The following is an 18,560-nucleotide window of genomic DNA, read 5'->3' on the forward strand; positions in this document are numbered from 1 at the left end:
CTTCATTGAGTATAGATATTTTATATAATATTGTATCGTAAAATTAACTTGCCTGCAAGACAACTAGCTAATACTAGGTATGATAGCTAGCTAACTTAGCTACTTAATAACAGTAGTGGAAGTATTATTCAGATCATTTGAAGTAAAAGTATTTATGCCACATTGTAGAAGTGTGTACTTATCAGCAAAATGTACTTAAACTATCAAAAAAAGTCCCTGGTAGTGTTGACTATTAGACAGTATAAGATGTTTTTGAATTAATATTACTGCTTCATTGATGTGTATGGATTTTACTGCTGTAGATGATAAAGTTGAGCACATTTTAACTACTATACATTTTAAAGCTAATCCAAGAAGGATTTAAGTAGTTTATTTAAAATGTAACTTTAGAAGTTGGAGTTTCTGTGATGCAAAAAAGGAGACCAAGATAAATAATTTGAGAACATTTTATGCTTTAATCTAAACTAACCTGTGCAACTCAAATAGACGGGGGAAAAAAACGGAAAAAAAAAATCTTTTAATGAAAGGAATGTGGTTTCATAAGTGTTCACGCCCTCTTATAACTGGAGATATGGCTTTGTTGATAATTAAGCAATTACATTCCTACTCATGTTAAATAGAAGGCAATAAAAACCTGCCAATATAGTGCCTCTCATTAAACCCAACGTTTAGCTGTTTTAGTAGGCCTTTTTGACATCTTACTTTGCATCTTACAGTAAAAGCCAAGGTCTGCAGAGAGCTTCAGAAGCATCAGAGGGATATCATTGTTAGAAGGTATCAGTCAGGGGAAGTGTACAAAAGACTTCAGGAAATTATACCATGAAACACAGTAAAGAGTAATCATCAAGTGGAGGAAATATGGCTCAACATATTCCCATACCCTAGACATTCCTCCAAAATTACTTGATAAGAAAGATAAGGAAACTGGTTAGGAAGGCCGTTGAGATGCCTACAGGGACATTAAAGGAGCTACTATAATTTCTGGAAAGTACTAGGTATGTAGTACATGTGACAACAATCTGGGCTATGGTCTAGGGTAACAAAACAACCACATCCATTTCCAGCTTAGTTTTACAAAAACAAATTTTAAAGTCTCCCAAATATATGTGGGAAAATGTGTTTTCCCAAGGAGGCTTCCCAAGTTTGGGCATGTGGAAGCCAAGCGGGCGCATGTGGAACCTATTTTTTCTGCTAGACTATTAAGGCAAATGGGTTAAGATCAAATAGCCTTGTACAGCATTAGATAATGCCAGTCGTTAAGATCCAGGGTTCAACCAAGATAAGGACCTCTTCTGCAAGGTCATATGTCTGCCTCTTGTCTGCTTCTTTCTGGCTATTGATCCCTGTAGCTTCTCTCATAGTTGGAAGACCAGCCATTATGGTGCACTTATTCATCAGTGGGGCCACTTTCAAAGCTCAGAGAGTTAATTTCTGAGCCTTTCATCATATTGAGATACATCCTGTAAGAATAACTGATGAACGGAAAATGCTGTCAGATGGACAACTGATTATTCTCCTCTCGTTTATTGACTTCCTATACAAATTTTCTTTCTGATTTTCAGGTTTTCGTTCTCTGTCCTCTGGTGAACTTTATGTTCCTTCTAATCTGCTTTAAAAGGGTCATATCACATTTTGGTGGCAGAAATAGGCCATATAAAAATCTGCATAAGTATGGCTGGTGTCCTACAGCTAACTGTCTGTCATGCTATATATATATATATATATATATATATATATATATATATATATATATATATTAGTATGCTACATGCTAGCATGTTAACGGAACCTAATAATAGGCTTACTATTATTATTAGTGCAGAAAATGGGAATGGGAAAATGTCTGCTTTGGCATTTATTACAAGCCAGTGTTCGCAGAAAGAGCAGACGAAAAATGCAAATGCACGCCTGTTTTTCTGGAACCTGGCAAATCATTTTATTGCTTTTCATCACTCCGTTATAGAAAACAATTAATGACTTAACAGCCCAGCGGTTTTGGTAATTATTCTAACCAAAGCAATCGTGGAACAAGTGCTGAACAAGACCTCTCATTGCTCACCTTCAGCAGTGTTGATCAGCTCACATTCACACCCCAACAAAATTCTGAGAAAGCTGAAGAGCTAAAGTAGCTACACCACAAGATGCAATGCTAATTTGGGGAAAGTCTGCCAAACTGTGCTCTTCGGAACCCAATTTAATATATTTTGGATGAAAACTGGGAGGCTTGTGACTGTGCCATTGACTGCCAAACAATTACCACTGTCAAGGTCCAGAAAAGTATGAAAGATGTTTTCAGAATCTGCCATCAGTGGTTCATCATAACGTAATGCTTTTTGTACAGAAAGAAAACAAAAATAACAACAAGGTTCTGTGTTAGACACAACGGAAAGTTAAGCTGTTTGCGCAAATAAAAGTGTAAATACACGCACAAGATACATCTTTTGCGTCAAATTCAGAACTGCATATTTAAATAAAGTCATTATTTTTGTCTTCTTTCTGTACAAAATGTGTTCGCGTAGCTTCATAACGTTGCGGTTAAATGACTGAAGGCAGATTCTGGCCATGTTTTTCATGCTTTTCTGAACCTTGACAGTGGTAATTGTTTGGCCTTCAATGTGAGAGTCACAAGCCTCCAAGTTTTCATCAAAAATATCTTAAATTGTGTTCCGAAGACCAACTTTTATGGTTGATTAATGACAAAATTGTAATTTCGGGGTGGAGTAACCCTTTAATTTCATTAAATTAGACTTACTGAGAATAGTTAGAAACCAAAGGGAAAGGAATGATGACTAAATCAGCGGATTAGTTGCGTGTCCATCAAAAGACTTGGTGCATCTAATCTACAAGCTGTTTTAATTAAACTCTAACCTTCATCCCCACAGTCTCCATTCCATTTCATAATTTTCTCTGCCATTGTGTTTGGATAAATCCCTCAACTTAATTATTAATTCCTACAATGTTCTCATTCAGTCGCTGTGAAATTTAATTAAAAGCCAACCTCATTTTTGGAATACAGTACCTGAACCCCAGCTCCCTCCTTCTCTATCTCTCTGTTGTTAAACAGTAAATTCTTGGTGGCCAGTGTTATTTATTGCCTTTGTCTGCCGGCAGTTGGCCACAGCTGTCCTTGGGGTGCTATTTCATTTATAGAGTGGATCGAGGCGCCCTGACCATTTGGCGTGGGTGACGTGCCATTCTGTGTGCCATGATGGCGTTATCAACACCGGTGCGGACTGAAAGAGAGTTCATGGTCACTGGCTGTCGATCGTTTTATCACGTGGTGCATTAACGCGAACATTGCACTTAATTTGATGAATAATTCTACATCCTAAAAGTGAATTTATGATATCTCTAGATCATGTCCTGCATGTTTGCTAAGTTAAGATTCATTCACGTCAAGGACGATGTGAAGCTTTAGTTGTTCTAATTCAGTGAAAATTCTCATTACTGTTTAGCTATTTTTTATTTTTTTGGCCGAATGATAAAACACTGACAGCTGATCAGTATCCAAAAGACTTTAAAGAGCTTGGGTATTTAAAGCAGCTGATGATATAACTGCAGTAAGAAACAATATTATTGTGCCTTGATATTTGAATACTAATACAATGTTATCATTATCTTTATAGTTATCCTAGTTAACTTATTTTTCTAGTAATATATTATAAATGTTTATTTTTTTATATAATTCTGAATGACTTAAAATATTACTTATTTTTTGCAAATTACCTGTTGTTTTATATTATTTTTTATTTCTACAACACAACGGGGAGCATTTTAAACAATTAATAAAATGTAATTGGTATATGCGACCGATGGGAATGCAAAGGGAAAATAATATTGCTTTCATATAGAATTATATTATCTTAATTACTTATTTCTTTCCTTTGCCTTCTGACAGGGTTAGTTTGGGTGGTGACAGAAGGCGGTAAAAAAAAAAAAGAAAAAAAGATGACTGTGGAACAGATGTCCCATAGAGACCAACATGTGCTGCAGTAACAGTCAAGGTTGATACAAACTCAAGTGCTTCTATTCAACAAAGGTAACACAGTGTGTTTTTCCTAAAATACCAAATAATTAAATAACGCCTCTTAAATGCCCCCAAAAATCTAATTCTTTTACTACAGTGATATCTGCCATTTGACCAGCTTCTCCCATTAGTTGCAAAGCTGAATGTCAGTAAATAATTCATCATCTCAACTCAAACCTCTTTCTTGCTGAGGGGACTGTTTCAGCATGAGTTCACTTTTACCTTGCGGTGAGGTCAGCAAGTGGGAAACAATCTTATTTACCCTTTCGTTTTTTTCATGCCAAGTCTTCAAACGGTCTGGAATTTTGAGAGGTGGTCTATCCATCCATATACGCCTCTAAATATTTGAATATCTATAGATTTATTTATTTTTACATGTAATGAGACGGTGGTATTTTGGTGCTTGTGTTTAAGGATATTACTAAATGCTAACATGACAGCCCGCCTGAACACAAAACGGCAAACGTGTAATGATGAAATAATGCAAAAACAACTGATCAAATAAAACACAATATATATTTATACAGCACATTATATAGTGACCCAGACTTCAAACACTGTAAAACAAATAAAAAAAAAAGATGAATCCCACTCACTTTAGCATTTACAAAGTATTTTAAGAATAAAATAAAGTTCAATCGTGTAAAAAAACAACAACAAACAAATAAACAAATGGAATTGGAATTATAAGGTTCTATCTGACTTTTTTGTCAAAATGGAGTTATTCACGTATATCTTATTTACATTATGTGATGTGTCTTTTGTAAGCCGTGTACATTTTTGGCCTTTTAATTAGAAAACAAAAAGGGTTCTACCTGCACAAGTCTATGGAATGCAAACATTTTTTAAATCTCAATATCTCAAAACTGCTCAGAATGCAAATAGAACAGATAATCCCAGACGACACACACACACACACACACACACACACACACACACACACACATATATAGTAAGTGCTTTCTTCCTTCCAGCATACTTATACACTCGTTCTGCATCCCTTCTTTTCTCTGTACCTCCATTCACCCCATTCCTTTCCATTGGCCCTAATTCCCCCTGAGAGAGTCTTGAGTGCAGTCTACAGGAGAGGGAGGAGCTACGCCTTACAGTAATGCGTCAGCCCTTTCCCTTTTAATGTACTGACTGCAGCATTGTGCCGAGATGGAACTCATTGTTCTGATCATTTCACCACAAGCCACATTGTCCAGTCGTTTCCATATTTATTGACGGACGACTGGCAAACAGATGGTACAGCTTGTTTAAGCTTTTTTTTTTTTTTTAATATGGACGGGTGGTCCGCTAGCCGTGTAGGTTCCTATATCATTCCCATAGGAAAGACACTTGACAAATGTGATGTCTTATGTATAAATAAATTCTTCCAGATTCTCTTCTAGATTCTTATTTTTCTTCCAAGAATGCTCTCCTGAGACCTCGGTAGTATCGGTAGTCTCAGACTGGGCTCAGGTTTGCCAAACTCTGAAATCGTAAGTCAGAGATTTCATCGAAAACCGTCATTGTCATGTGATGAAATTATCTTAAAACGTTAAAGTTTTTAGTATCTACCACATTCATATGATTTATATATTTTTTATATTTTGCTGATTAAATATGTTTAACACGTTTAAATAATTCAATAAATATGTGGTTTATATTCATGCAAAAAAACAACAGAAATAGTTCAAAATAACTAAACCCCCTTATAACATGCATTATAAAATATGTCAAGTTTAAAAGACCATGACGTTATTGTGTCAGATCTAAATCACGTAATATTAAATCTACACGCTCTATTCCGACGAGCATCACTCCAGAGAACAAAACTAATTAAAGCAAACAACCCTCTTTTCTCCCATCACTCTGCCCCTCATAAGCATCTTTCTCTTTCCCGTTCCCTTATTCAGGCCATCAATTTTCAGCCAGCTATCATATCTCATTATCTCCATCCCTGATAAGACACTCCCTTGACTATATGTTAAAGTTTCTCATTGCAGTTTCAGGAAATGACAGCAAATAATGTAACAGTTGCGAGCAGATTTTGTTTCATTTTTATCTCGTATGTGTTACATTAGTGAGCTATGCTACTTTGTAGATGCTAAAAGGTCAATATATATCTATCTTCAAAAACATATTATGACAGATGAAGGGACATAGCAGGACATCCGCTTAAAAAAAAAACAAAACGTGATTCTGTAAAGTTTATTTAAAATAAGTGAGCTTTTTAATTAAAGTCAGATTGATTTATATGTGTGTGTTGCGAGCGAGAAACGTGACAGTTAACATTTAAAAAAGTTTGTTTGTAAAACAGCGCACTAGTTTGATACATGAAAGTACTTAAGTTGTAGGCTTCCGGAAATATAAAGTATTATTCGTATTGCATAATGTTAGATGTAATTTGAGCACTAGAAAAACAGTTTGCATGTACAAGTTTATATACCTCACCTTCCACCGCGGGAGATAATCAATACCCGTAATACATACCACAAACACTAATGTGCTGTTGGTATGAGGTTTATATTGCTACTTAACAGGATAAATAGGGAGTGGAGGGAGAAAGAAAGAGAAGTTGAGTGAAAGAAAGAGAGAGGAAAGTGATGTATAACTATATCTACTTTCTGTAACAGGACACTGTGTCTGGCTTAGTACGGCCTGTGACATCAGCACGTCATGAACATACTTCAGAGCCTTCAGATCTTACTGATGGTGTTGTGGAAAGTTATTGTTGATTTGGAGCCGAATTCACTTCTCGAGCAAAGAGACTCAGCAGTCCGCCTCTCCCCTCTTGGTCTCTGTCTCCTCTTTTTAAACCCCTGCTAGCGTCCCACCCCACATACCATCAGTTTTAGGTAAGAACATCTGTATACAATCTTAGGGTTTTTGTTTTAGTCCCTTGTCAATTCTATAGGGTCTGTGTGCGTGTGTTTGACATGAGGCCCCCTTACTTATGGGTTCTTTCTATGGGAACCTGGTGGCTTATAACCTTATTGCATTTACCAGTTGATGTATGTTTTGCAGACCCCACCACCTTCGCACGCAACCTAGCCCCCACTGCCTTCACATGCAATCTTCCAACAGCAGACACCATTATGTTTAAGAAGGGCACAAAAGTAACATGTAGTTAACTCATAAATGTATAGAAATTATAAAAGAACACTGAAGGAAAACTCCGTCAATGGAAGCCTCTGGTGCTCTTCTGCCACTTTTGAGTGAATAAATTGGTTTTTTTTAAACCACAGCTTCATCAGAATGATACCGAAACTCGACTTTTATGGCATTTGGAATGTGAACACGCAAAAAAATTGAGGGCGTGATTCGAATTCGATGTTATGTTTCCATGTTTTATGGGAACCTACCCCTTACAGGAAACTACTGGCAAGTTGATTTTCAAAAATATGTTTTATAAGCTTGTTTCATCATACAGACTTAAAAAGTGTCCCCACAAGGTCCAAATTTACTGGTATTCCTATCCTTGGGGGACATTCGGTCCCCATAACGTGATAAACACCAGGTGCACACATGCATGCACACGCACTGATGTGGCTATAACCATATAACGAATCAAAAAACTGAAACAAAAGGTTGAAATCACATCAGACCTATGATTAAGCTCTGCTATTACATTCTTGCTTATTTTTGTTACATTTTTAGAGAATTGTTATGTTTTGTGTAGCACAAGGCTGTTATTTTCTATTCATTTTCAATACTGGGTCATTCTTAATGGAGATTTACAAACAGGATGTATGATTGGTTAACGCAAACCTTTTTACACGGCATTAGTTCAAATTATATAGAGAAAAAAAGATAAAGAGTTCAGATGTAAAAGCCTCTGAAAGCCATCTTGGTCAAAAATGAGATAAGGATATCTCCACATATGGTATATGTTCATCAAGTACTTTCACTAAATGCCAGCCTCAAGCCACTCAGAAGCACCAGTACTTGCAAAGAAACCAATACAATGTAGCCAGAAAGAAACGCTATCAGATATCAGACGTACTTAGAGGCTTTTGCATCTAAAGTAAAAAGTTTTGCCTTCAACAAATGTTGCCAGCTACTTCCAATAAAAAGTACCCAAAGCCTGCGCGAAAAGTGGTTAAATGATACTAGACGATGCTATATCGTGTTTTGCTATATCCAAATCCCAATAAAACTGTTCTCATTTACATATATTTCTCTTTCTGCAAGGAGTATAAAATAGTGACTAAAATGCAACCCATTACTTCCAAGCCATTTCCAAGCTGCAATTATGCACGGCCTAAATCCTGATTTATAATGACAACATTGTCTGACTTGTTATTATCTCATACATTTATTAATTGCACGGCGCACCCTTCATATTATATTTTCTTTCAAGGAAAGAAACCAAGGCCTGTCAAGAAATTCTCTAGATTCGTTGTGCGATGCTAAAAGGGGTCACTAAATCTAACAGCTGTTGCAAAGCTGGCAAAACTGACAGCAACTACCTATAAATAAGATACTCAGGTGCGTCCCACACTGTCATGTGTCTAATTTTCAGAGATAATAAAGGTTCAGACGTGAGCTCCTAGATCATTGTGAGGTGTGAGGGACTAGTGACGGTAGAGGAGATACCACAACTGCTCTTCACACGCTCTGCATGCCGTGACATTACACACATGTGCTCTTGGGCTATTTATAGAGCCGTGTTGTTATCTGCTCATTTATTTTCCTACAAATTGCAACAGGACAAACTGTATTGGCATAGGAAATATTACTGAATACAAGCAATGACTATTTGGTATTATCAGAAAGCTGTGTTGGACCAGAAACATTTTAAGAGCCAGTTTTCGCTGCTTAACTTCATCTTTCAAGATCTCCCAGGCATGGAAGCCCGTTTCCCCTACTGAATAAAAAATATAAAAAGGTTACTGTGACTTTTTATCTCACAATTCTGCCTTTTTTTCCTCAAAATTGCATAATACAAATACATAAATGATGTTTAGCTATAAACAAATTTCGGGAGGAGCACGCACTGATAATTAACGCGGCTGGCTTCTCGTTTCCTAATCACGCAATTATCCAACCAGAGCAAGAGAAGCCTACTATAAATTCGCACAAGCTTCTTACCTCGATATCTCGTTTCCGAGCATGGTATCCAGCATGTCCGAACAAGACCAATCGCCAGAAACCTACGAAATCGAGGACACCGAGCCCTCCACGACTCCGCTGAGCAAGCACGCTAACGCCCCGGCCGGAACTTCAAACGAGCGCGCGGCTTCGCCCAGAGGCAGAAAACTAACGCGAGTGACTATCCTTTCGCCAACGCGATTAAGATCACGTTCGCCTCCACCTGCCAGACGTCCTCAAGCTTCCCGGCTTCTCCTACCGTGCAGCCTTTTCTTCCGCTCCATCCGCAACAAAATGGACAATTCCGGCTTTGCGTCAAGCACTCGCAAACGCGAACATTCCGTTCTCCCGCCGCGCTAACAAAGCCGAGCTTCTCTCGCTGTACTCGACTTATCAAACAGGCGCAGCTTCGCCAAACATTTCTCCTCCAGCCAAAAGAAAGGAAACAACTAGAAGAAGCCGTAATTCTCCCAGGGAAGACCGAGAAGTCAGCATCTGCACCCGTATTAAGCCTCCGCCCACCAGGAGGCGGCAGAAGGCTCCCAGCTACTGCTAGCAAAGCCCAGGACCCAAACACCAGCAGCTCTTCCTCCAGTTTCCAGCAAACAACCCACGCAGCAAGCACCACGGCTCCAGCCCCCACAAGCCATCAGCCTAGCCTGTACCCACTCTGTTCATTGGATCAGTTGAACCCACACCAACAGTACTCTGCCCAAGTCTCTCCCGACCATGCCTGGCAACCAGACCCCAATCCACTGTCCGTTATTTACCAGCCTCAAGTTTCTCCTATTCCTCCAGGACCTAACTCGTCCATTTCTGTTCCCACAGCCCAGCCAGCCATAGGTGCCAGCACAGGCACACAGATGCCTCCACTGACGATCCCAGCCGTACCACCTCCTATTCCTCCTCCCCTCCCCTAATTTTCTGCTACCAGTCTGAACCCAGGTTCAAGACCCCCCCCCCATCATCTTTACACACCTATTCTTCTTTACCTCCCTATCTTTTCCACTCTTTTCCCTAGATCCCCTGCCATAGCCGCCGTGAGCTCCAACCCACCCCCACAAGTAGCTCCCATGAGTTACCCCCGCCAACTCTCCCATCGCCCACCACCCTTTCTCAGTATCCACTGCTAACCTTCTTCCTATGCCCTCAAATGCCGCCGCTTTGACCCCACCCCGTCCCCAATTCCATCAAAGCACAGATCCTTGCAGAAATCCAGGATGCTGGCACCAGAAGCGGAACCCTATGCAACCCAGGTGCTTCTCTTTTCACAACTAATATTCCAGCGAACCATCCTTTAAGGTCCCTCCTCGAAGCCTCCTCGACTCAATCCTACAAGCAGTTTCTCACAGAACCCTGCAATCTTACCTGACCGCTTGGAAATGCTTTAAATCTTTCCAGGCAAGGTATAACCTCCAATTCCTGATTTTTCCTGCTATCCATCACTTCTTTCATCTCCTTTCTTAACACCTCAAAAAAAAAAAAAAAAAAAAAAAAAAAAAAAAAAAAACCCTGCAAGTCAGTTCTATTAAGGGCTACTTGAGTGGTATCCAATTTTCCATGAACTCATCCACGGCATCGCCTCACCTCAAATAACCAATGCTCAGACTTCACTTTTTAATCAAGGGCATCCAAAGAAGGCATCCTCCCGATCCGACTCAAGGATGCCCATCACCCTCGAAATTCTCTCAAAATGCATATCCACCCTCCATGAGAGGCTACTCTTCTATCCATACTGCTCGCACTCTCGATGCAATGTTCATTCTGGCCTTTTCGGTTTCCTCAGATGTTCAGAATTTACAGTCAACTCCAGATTCGACCCAAATATTCACCCCACTATTTCCGACCTATCTATCGTAGACCACTAAACCGTATCCTTTTTCATCAAACAAAGTAAAACGGACCAGACCAAAAATGGGCATTTCATATGTATTTTTAACCTCCAAACTCCTACTTTTCCCCTTCAAACACTTCTAGCTTTCCTCCAATACAGGAAATCCCAAACTAAAACTCCACTCGACCCTCTGTTCACAGATGATTCCAACCACCCCGTATCTCGATTCTGGTTCCAAAAGCACCTCAAATCAGTCCTATCTTACTGCGGAATCCCAAAAAAAAAAAAAAAAAAAAAAAAAAAAAAAAAAAAAAAAAATTTCTCCACACATTCCTTCAGAATAGGGGCAGCCACCACTGCAGCAGAGAAAGGTCTCTTCCAACAGCAAATCCAAACCCTCGGCCGCTGGTCTTCTAACGCATACAAAAGCTACATTCGTTCAGACCAATCACTCATCAAAAAAGCCCTCCAGACCCTAACCAGTCCCAACAGAACTCCAAACCTACCACCCCCGCAGGGGATCACCCAAGGCACGGCATCACTCCTTCTACAACGGCCAGCTCTCGCTGTATACGACCAAATACAAAATCCGCCACGCAGGCCACACCAAGCAGGAACATCGCACCCACCGCCCTGGGACGGCTCCGCTATAAACAGCCATATTCAAAATCTGCCACCACAGTGGACATACCAAGCAGGAACATTGCACCCACCGCCCTGGTCAGCTCCCGCTATAGACGTTCGTATACAAAATCTGCCACAGGAGTGGCAATGCCAAGCAGAACATCGCATCCACCGCCGTGGACCGCTCCGCAGCAAGCGACCATATACAAAATTCGCCACTGCAGTGGCCAGCTCAAGCAGGAACATCGCACCCACCGCCATGGACCACTCCGCTATAGGCGTTCGTATACAAAATCTGCCACAGGAGTGGCAATGCCAAGCAGGAGCATCGCATCCACCGCCGTGGACGCTCCGCAGCAAACGACCATATACAAAATTCGCCACTGCAGTGGCCAGCTCAAGCAGGAGCATCGCACCCACCGCCATGGACCACTCCCGCCGTAGATGACCCTATACAAACCTGCCACCGCAGTGGCCAACACAAGCAGGAGCACTGCACCCACCGCCGTGGACCGCTCCCGCCGTAGATGCTAATACACTCCCACCGCCTTAACAGCGGACCACTCTAGCTAGAGTACTGCACCCACCGCCATGGACCGCTCCCGCTGTTCACGCGACAGTATACAAAACCTGCCACCGCAGTGGCCAACACAGGCTGGAGCATTGCACCCACCGTCGTGGACCGCTCCGCTGTAGATCATGGTATACAAACCTGCCACCGCAGTGGCCAACACAGGCAGGAGCATTGCACCCACCGCTGTGGACCGCTCCCTCCGTACACAATAGCACACAAAACCTGCCACCACAGTGGCCAACACGAGCAGGAGCATTGCACCCACCGCGCGGACCGCTCCCGCTGTAGATGACGGTATACAAAACCTGCCACCGCGGTGGCCAACACAGGCAGGAGCATTGCACCCACCGCCGTGGACGCTCCCGCCGTAGATGACGGCATACAAAACCCGCCACCGCGGTGGCCAACACAGGCAGGAGCATTGCACCCACCGCTGTGGACCGCTCCGCCGTAGATGATGGTATACAAACCCGCCACCGCAGTGGCCAACACAGGCAGGAGCATTGCACCCACCGCCGTGGACCGCTCCGCCGTAGATGACGGTATACAAACTTGCCACCGCAGTGGCCAACGCAGGCAGGAGCATTGCACCCACCGCCGTGGTCCACTCCCGCCAGAGCGCACACTTGCACCCACTGCTTCTAGCAGCAGACCGCAAAGCCGGAGCTCTGCACCCACCCGCCGTGGGCAGCTCCGCCAGAGGCGGTCATTCACACAAGCTGCTATTACAGTGGACTGCTCTAAGCCGGAGCCCTGCACCCACCGCCGTGGACCGCTCCGCTAGAGACGCACACTCGCACCCACTGCTTCTAGCAGCAGACCGCAAAAGTCGGAGCTTTGCACCCACCGCCGTGGACAGCTCCGCCAGCGGCGGTCGTTCACACATGCTGCTATTACAGTGGACTGCTCTAAGCCGAGCTCTGCACCCACCGCCGTGGACCGCTCCGCTAGAGACGCACACTCGCACCCACTGCTTTTAGCAGCAGACCACAAAAGCCGGAGCTTTGCACCCACCGCCGTGGACAGCTCCCGCCAGCGACGGTCGTTCACATGCTGTTATTACAGTGGACTGCTCTAGCCGAGTACTGCACCCACCGCCGTGGACCACTCCCGCTAGAGCGCTCACACGCACCCACTGCCTTCAGCAGCAGACTGCAAGCAGGAGCATTGCACCCACCGCCGTGGACCGCTCCCGCTGTACATGACAACATACAAACCCGCCACCGCTGTAGCCAACACAGGCAGGAGCATTGCACCCACCGCCGTGGACCGCTCCGCCCGTATCGACAATATACAAACCCGCCACCGCGGTGGCCAACACAGGTAGGAGCATTGCACCCACCGCCGTGGACCGCCCCGCTGTACACGACAATATACAAACCCGCCACCGCAGTGGCCAACACAGGCAGGAGCATTGCACCCACCGCTGTGGACGCTTCCACTGTAAATGACATTATACAAAACCTGCCACCGCAGTGGCCAACACAGGCAGGAGCATTGCACCCACCGCCGTGGACCGCTCCCGCCGTAGATGATGGTATACAAAACCCGCCACCGCAGTGGCCAACACAGGCAGGAGCATTGCACCCACCGCCGTGGACCGCTCCCGCCGTAGATGATGGTATACAAAACTTGCCACCGCAGTGGCCAACACAGGCAGGAGCATTGCACCCACCGCCGTGGACCGCTCCCGCCAGAGGCGCACACTCGCACCCACTGCTTCTAGCAGCAGACCGCAAAGCCAGAGCTTTGCACCCACCGCCGTGGACAGCTCCCGCCAGCGACGGTCGTTCACACATGCTGCTATTACAGTGGACTGCTCTAAGCCGGAGCATTGCACCCACGCGCCGTGGACCGCTCCGCTAGAGACGCTCACTCGCACCACTGCTTCTAGCAGCAGACCGCAAAGTCGGAGCTTTGCACCCACCGCCGTGGACAGCTCCCGCCAGCGGCGGTCGTTCACACATGCTGCTATTACAGTGGACGCGCTCTAAGCTGGAGCATTGCACCCACCGCCGTGGACCGCTCCGCTAGAGACGCTCACATTCGCACCCACTGCTTTAGCAGCAGACCGCAAAAGCCGGAGCTCTGCACCCACCGCCGTGGACAGCTCCCGCCAGAGACGGTCGTTCACACATGCTGCCATTACAGTGGACCGCTCTAAGCCGGAGCACTGCACCCACCGCCGTGGACCGCTCCCGCAAGAGACGCTCACATGCACCCACTGCTTTTAGCAGCAGACCGCAAAAGCCGGAGCTCTGCACCCACCGCCGTGGACAGCTCCTGCCAGAGACGGTCGTTCACATATGCTGCTGTTACAGTGGACCGCTCGAAGCCGGAGCCCTGCACCCACCGCCGTGGACCGCTCCTGTAAGAGACGCTCACTCGCACCCACTGCCTTTAGCAGCAGACCACAAAAGCCGGAGCTTTGCACCCACCGCCGTGGACAGCTCCCGCCGGAGACGGTCGTTCACACATGCTGCTAATACAGTGGACCGCTCTAGCCGGTACTGCACCCACCGCCGTGGACCACTCCCGCTAGAGACGCTCACAACATTTTCATGCCCACTCTCCTACACCTACATAATATCATCCTAATACCATTCCAATTTCAACTAACATATCCATGCTCTTCCTCCTTTCTAGCTAAGCCAGTAGCTTTTTTGGGGGGCCGCTTACACGTGTTTTCGGCTGCTGTCTTAATTGGCTTTTTGGGGGGCACTCAGGGATCGGGTCGGACACGAGTCCTGTCGCTTTCACGGACAAGAGGAAAAACTCTGGACTCGGTAGTCCACCTAGTTCGAGCCCTCTCCTGACAGCTCGCCAAACACGCTTACTTTTTACCGTTACTATGATTAATTATACGTAAGTGCGAACTCGTGAAATGATGTTTAGCTATAAACAAATTTCGGGAGGAGCACGCACTGATAATTAACGCTGGCTGGCTTCTCGTTTCCTAATCACGCAATTATCCAACCAGAGCAAGAGAAGCCTACTATAAATTCGCACAAGCTTCTTACCTCGATATCTCGTTTCGAGCATCCCTCCACCACCCCAATCTCCATTCCTCCTAGTTCTACTATCCCCTCTCGGGGCACTCAGGGATCGGGTCGGACACGAGTCCTGTCGCTTTCACGGACAAGAGGAAAAACTCTGGACTCGGTAGTCCACCTAGTTCGAGCCCTCTCCCTGACAGCTCGCCAAACACGCTTACTTTTTACCGTTACTATGATTAATTATACGTAAGTGCGAACTCGTGAAACTTGCAATTGCGAGTTATAAAATCAGAATTGCAAGATGTGAAGACAGAATTGCGAGTTATAAAATCAGATTTGAGAGATATATTCTGAGAACATAGTCTTTTTTTCTTCTCAAAACTGAACCTTATAACTCACAATTGCTAGTTCATCTCACAATTCTGAGAAAAAAGCGACTTTATATGCAATTCTCTTTTTTTTCTTTCTAACTTTCTAACTCGAAATTGCAAGTTTTTATAACGCAATTCTAAGAAAAATAGTCCGAATTGTGAGATTAAAAGTAACCTTTGTTACATTTTTTATTCAGAGGTGGAAACAGGTTTCCATACCCAGGCCTCTGACAAGTGAGTAAATTCTCTTTTTTTTACAGCACCGATGCAGTATCAATTCTTTGGCATCACAAGTATTCTGTGTTAAACACTATAGGCTTTTAAATGACTGTTATTTCATTTAAATGGCAGTTATTTCATCAGAAGGTTGTTTATATTGCAATTAACCTCACATTCTATCAATTCCAGACACACCGAGAGGAAAAACTGTAATCAAACCACCAGCAAAACTGTGTCGTTTGTCAGAATGATGATTCGCCCCTAAGTGGTGCACCTTCTCGTAACCTGACGGATGTGCCGCGAACATATAACAATACATCATACATCCCCGAGTCCACTGGGAACTCTGCAGAGGATGCATATTAACCGTCTGAGTTCATGCCATGAAGGAGAGAGTGAAAATGACCTAGTTTAACGGCCTCTAATTCACCTTCACAAGCAGTAAAGGGAACGGGAAGGGGGGCTTGCTTGGAAGAACCGGGGCCCACCTGCTCAAAAAGAATTAATGTATTTCAGAGGCGAAATTCAGTGAGCTCAGCATACTGTTGTGCAGTGTGATTCAAGACTCGCACAGCGCAATACATCATAAAGACGCTCTAAACATCCTGCAGCTGAAGTAAAGCGAAAGCCTTTCGGATCATCAGATATTGGTGTAAAAAGTATGTGCATGAAAGAGTAACAGTGGAGAAGGTCTTTTATGGAAGTAACCAAAATGCACACGATTTGTCAAGCCTTGTGTAAAAGTTCAAGAACCCGTCAATGAAATATCAATTGGATGCTAACGTGAAAATTGGAAAGGATGCACTCCCCTTTAAACTCTACTTGGTTGCGACCCATTTTTTTTTCTTTACAAGTGGACACGGCTAGAAGGACAATTGACTGAAACTGAGAGTATTTGTCACTTAGTGAAATGGATTTATTTGTTGGAGTTGAAGATGTTAAGCATGATCTTTCATAGACCTGGTGTGCCTAATAATCGCCATCTAATTTAACACGATCGTGCCTCTTTATGTGCCATGTTTCACCCTCTCAGAGTTAAGAGAAGGAACCTAGTCCTCCCAGACCGTGTCCTCTCGAGACCTGAGATCTTTCAACAAATTCGACAGCCACAAACAGCAACAAGTATTTAACCCGGCTCGTTCGGTCCTCTCGACTTCTGCAAGCCCTGCAAAAACTGCAGCATTTGGCAGCCGCCCCACTAGGCAAGCGTAGGACGGTGGGCTCAGGAGTAAACAGATAGAAAAGAGGACAATGTAGACTCACCAATCAGAAGTGTGACGACCAGACCGGCGTGGACCACATCGCCGGACCGCGCACACCTGTGCAGGAATGATCTTCTGTCTTGCAACTCCATGCCCGCTGTCTGTCTGTCTGTCCTTGGTCAAGTCCTCCGCTGTACGTCTTTGCTGGGATACTGTAGGTTTTGAGGGGCCACACGGTGACCCGTCGCGACTTTCAGCTGAGGAAGTCTTTGCCGAGTACCTCCCTGTCCTCGATCCTCCTTTGCAGTATGTCCCGGTAAGGGAGGGAGAGGGAACTAGAGAGCGAGGAATACGGAGGCAGCACCTGATCCTCTGATGGCTCAGTGTCTCGCTGATACTCTGTCTCACTCAGCGTGGTTGTAGACGCAGGAAACGCTGCATTCATTTAGCGGCTGCTGCGGCGCAGAGCTCCACTTTCAGTCTGGGGAAGAGACTGTCGGTCTTACCCCTGAATAGGTGCCGCATGCTGGGATGAGTGGCCAGAGGAGGGGTGGAGGGGGGCCGTGTGTGTCTGTAGCCGGCGCAGGAAAGAATGAGCCACTGCAGAGGCACGGGACGAGTGAGAGGGAGAGAGAGAAAGACGGAGAGAAATAAGGGAGGGCGGGAGAGTGTGTGAGGTGGGGATGGGTGTGTGTTGTGAGGGGGTATGTCTTTTAGACTAATCACATCTGTGGAGATCATAAAACCTTCAGTGTGTCCCGTTATAGCCTGTGCCTGTGAACATGGGATTCTTTCTTCCTGCCCCTCTCTGTTTTAGTGTCGGTGTGTGATTGTATAATTTCTTCAGTTCGGTCAGTTCTCTTCTCATTATTCTACATTTGCTACTGCCTCCTTTGGTTTTTCTTTCTTATCCGTTTGCTGTAAGTTTGTTGCACTGCCGATACATTTTTATTTTGTATTTTTTTGCTCAGAGGTTGCTCTTTCACATCTTAGGAGGAAGGTCAGACAATGAAAACAATGCGGGCCAAAAACTGCAAAAAATGTCCCAGATATTAAAATGTGGGGTCCAACATGTTTCTGTAAAAAAATGTTCTTCCTTTCATTTATCTGTTGTATCGTCTGCTCTAGATCAGTTTTCATTCTTAAGAGTGCCTTGTGGGTAAAGTACAGGAGTCTCGTCCCTTATTTAAAAAAATACATAAGAAATATATTATATATATATATATATAAACGAAGAGACTGCATTTTAACAATTTTATATATATATATATATATATATATATATATATATATATATATATATATATATATATATATATATATATAATACTGGTAATAAAACTGATAATAAAATTGCAATTCAGGAATAATAGAAAAATAAAAAAGGATGGCTAAAAACGGAAGATATCTGTCAACCTCAAGATATATTCCTGTAAGTCATTCTTACGTTCTATTTAGTGTGTTATGTGGCCTTCATTATACTGTACAAGCAATTGCGAATGATTGAACAAGTGAGTAATTTGGGCCAGCAACAGTGAGCGAGGGGGTCCAGGGGATTAATATTGTTCCATTTATTAAAAAGGTTAATTTATGACAATTCGCAGGAGTGTTTCCCTCCGATGTTTCTTCCAAAA

The 18,560-nt window shown here is 43.8% G+C and overlaps 1 protein-coding gene across 1 annotated transcript in view; it reads right to left on the bottom strand.

The window, feature by feature from the left end:
- The window catches only part of scn4ba (sodium channel, voltage-gated, type IV, beta a), a 29,310-nt gene extending 11,754 nt beyond the window's left edge, over positions 1 to 17,556 (bottom strand). Inside the window, exon 1 of the mRNA XM_043258402.1 lies at positions 16,988 to 17,556. Within this exon, the coding sequence (XP_043114337.1) occupies positions 16,988 to 17,078 (91 nt within the window). The 5' untranslated portion in view covers positions 17,079 to 17,556. The remainder of the gene's footprint in view (positions 1 to 16,987) is intronic.
- Between the last annotated feature and the right edge of the window lie 1,004 nt (positions 17,557 to 18,560).

The sequence above is a fragment of the Puntigrus tetrazona genome, chromosome 15, assembly GCF_018831695.1.
Source record: "Puntigrus tetrazona isolate hp1 chromosome 15, ASM1883169v1, whole genome shotgun sequence".
Classification (NCBI taxonomy): Eukaryota; Metazoa; Chordata; class Actinopteri; order Cypriniformes; family Cyprinidae; genus Puntigrus; species Puntigrus tetrazona.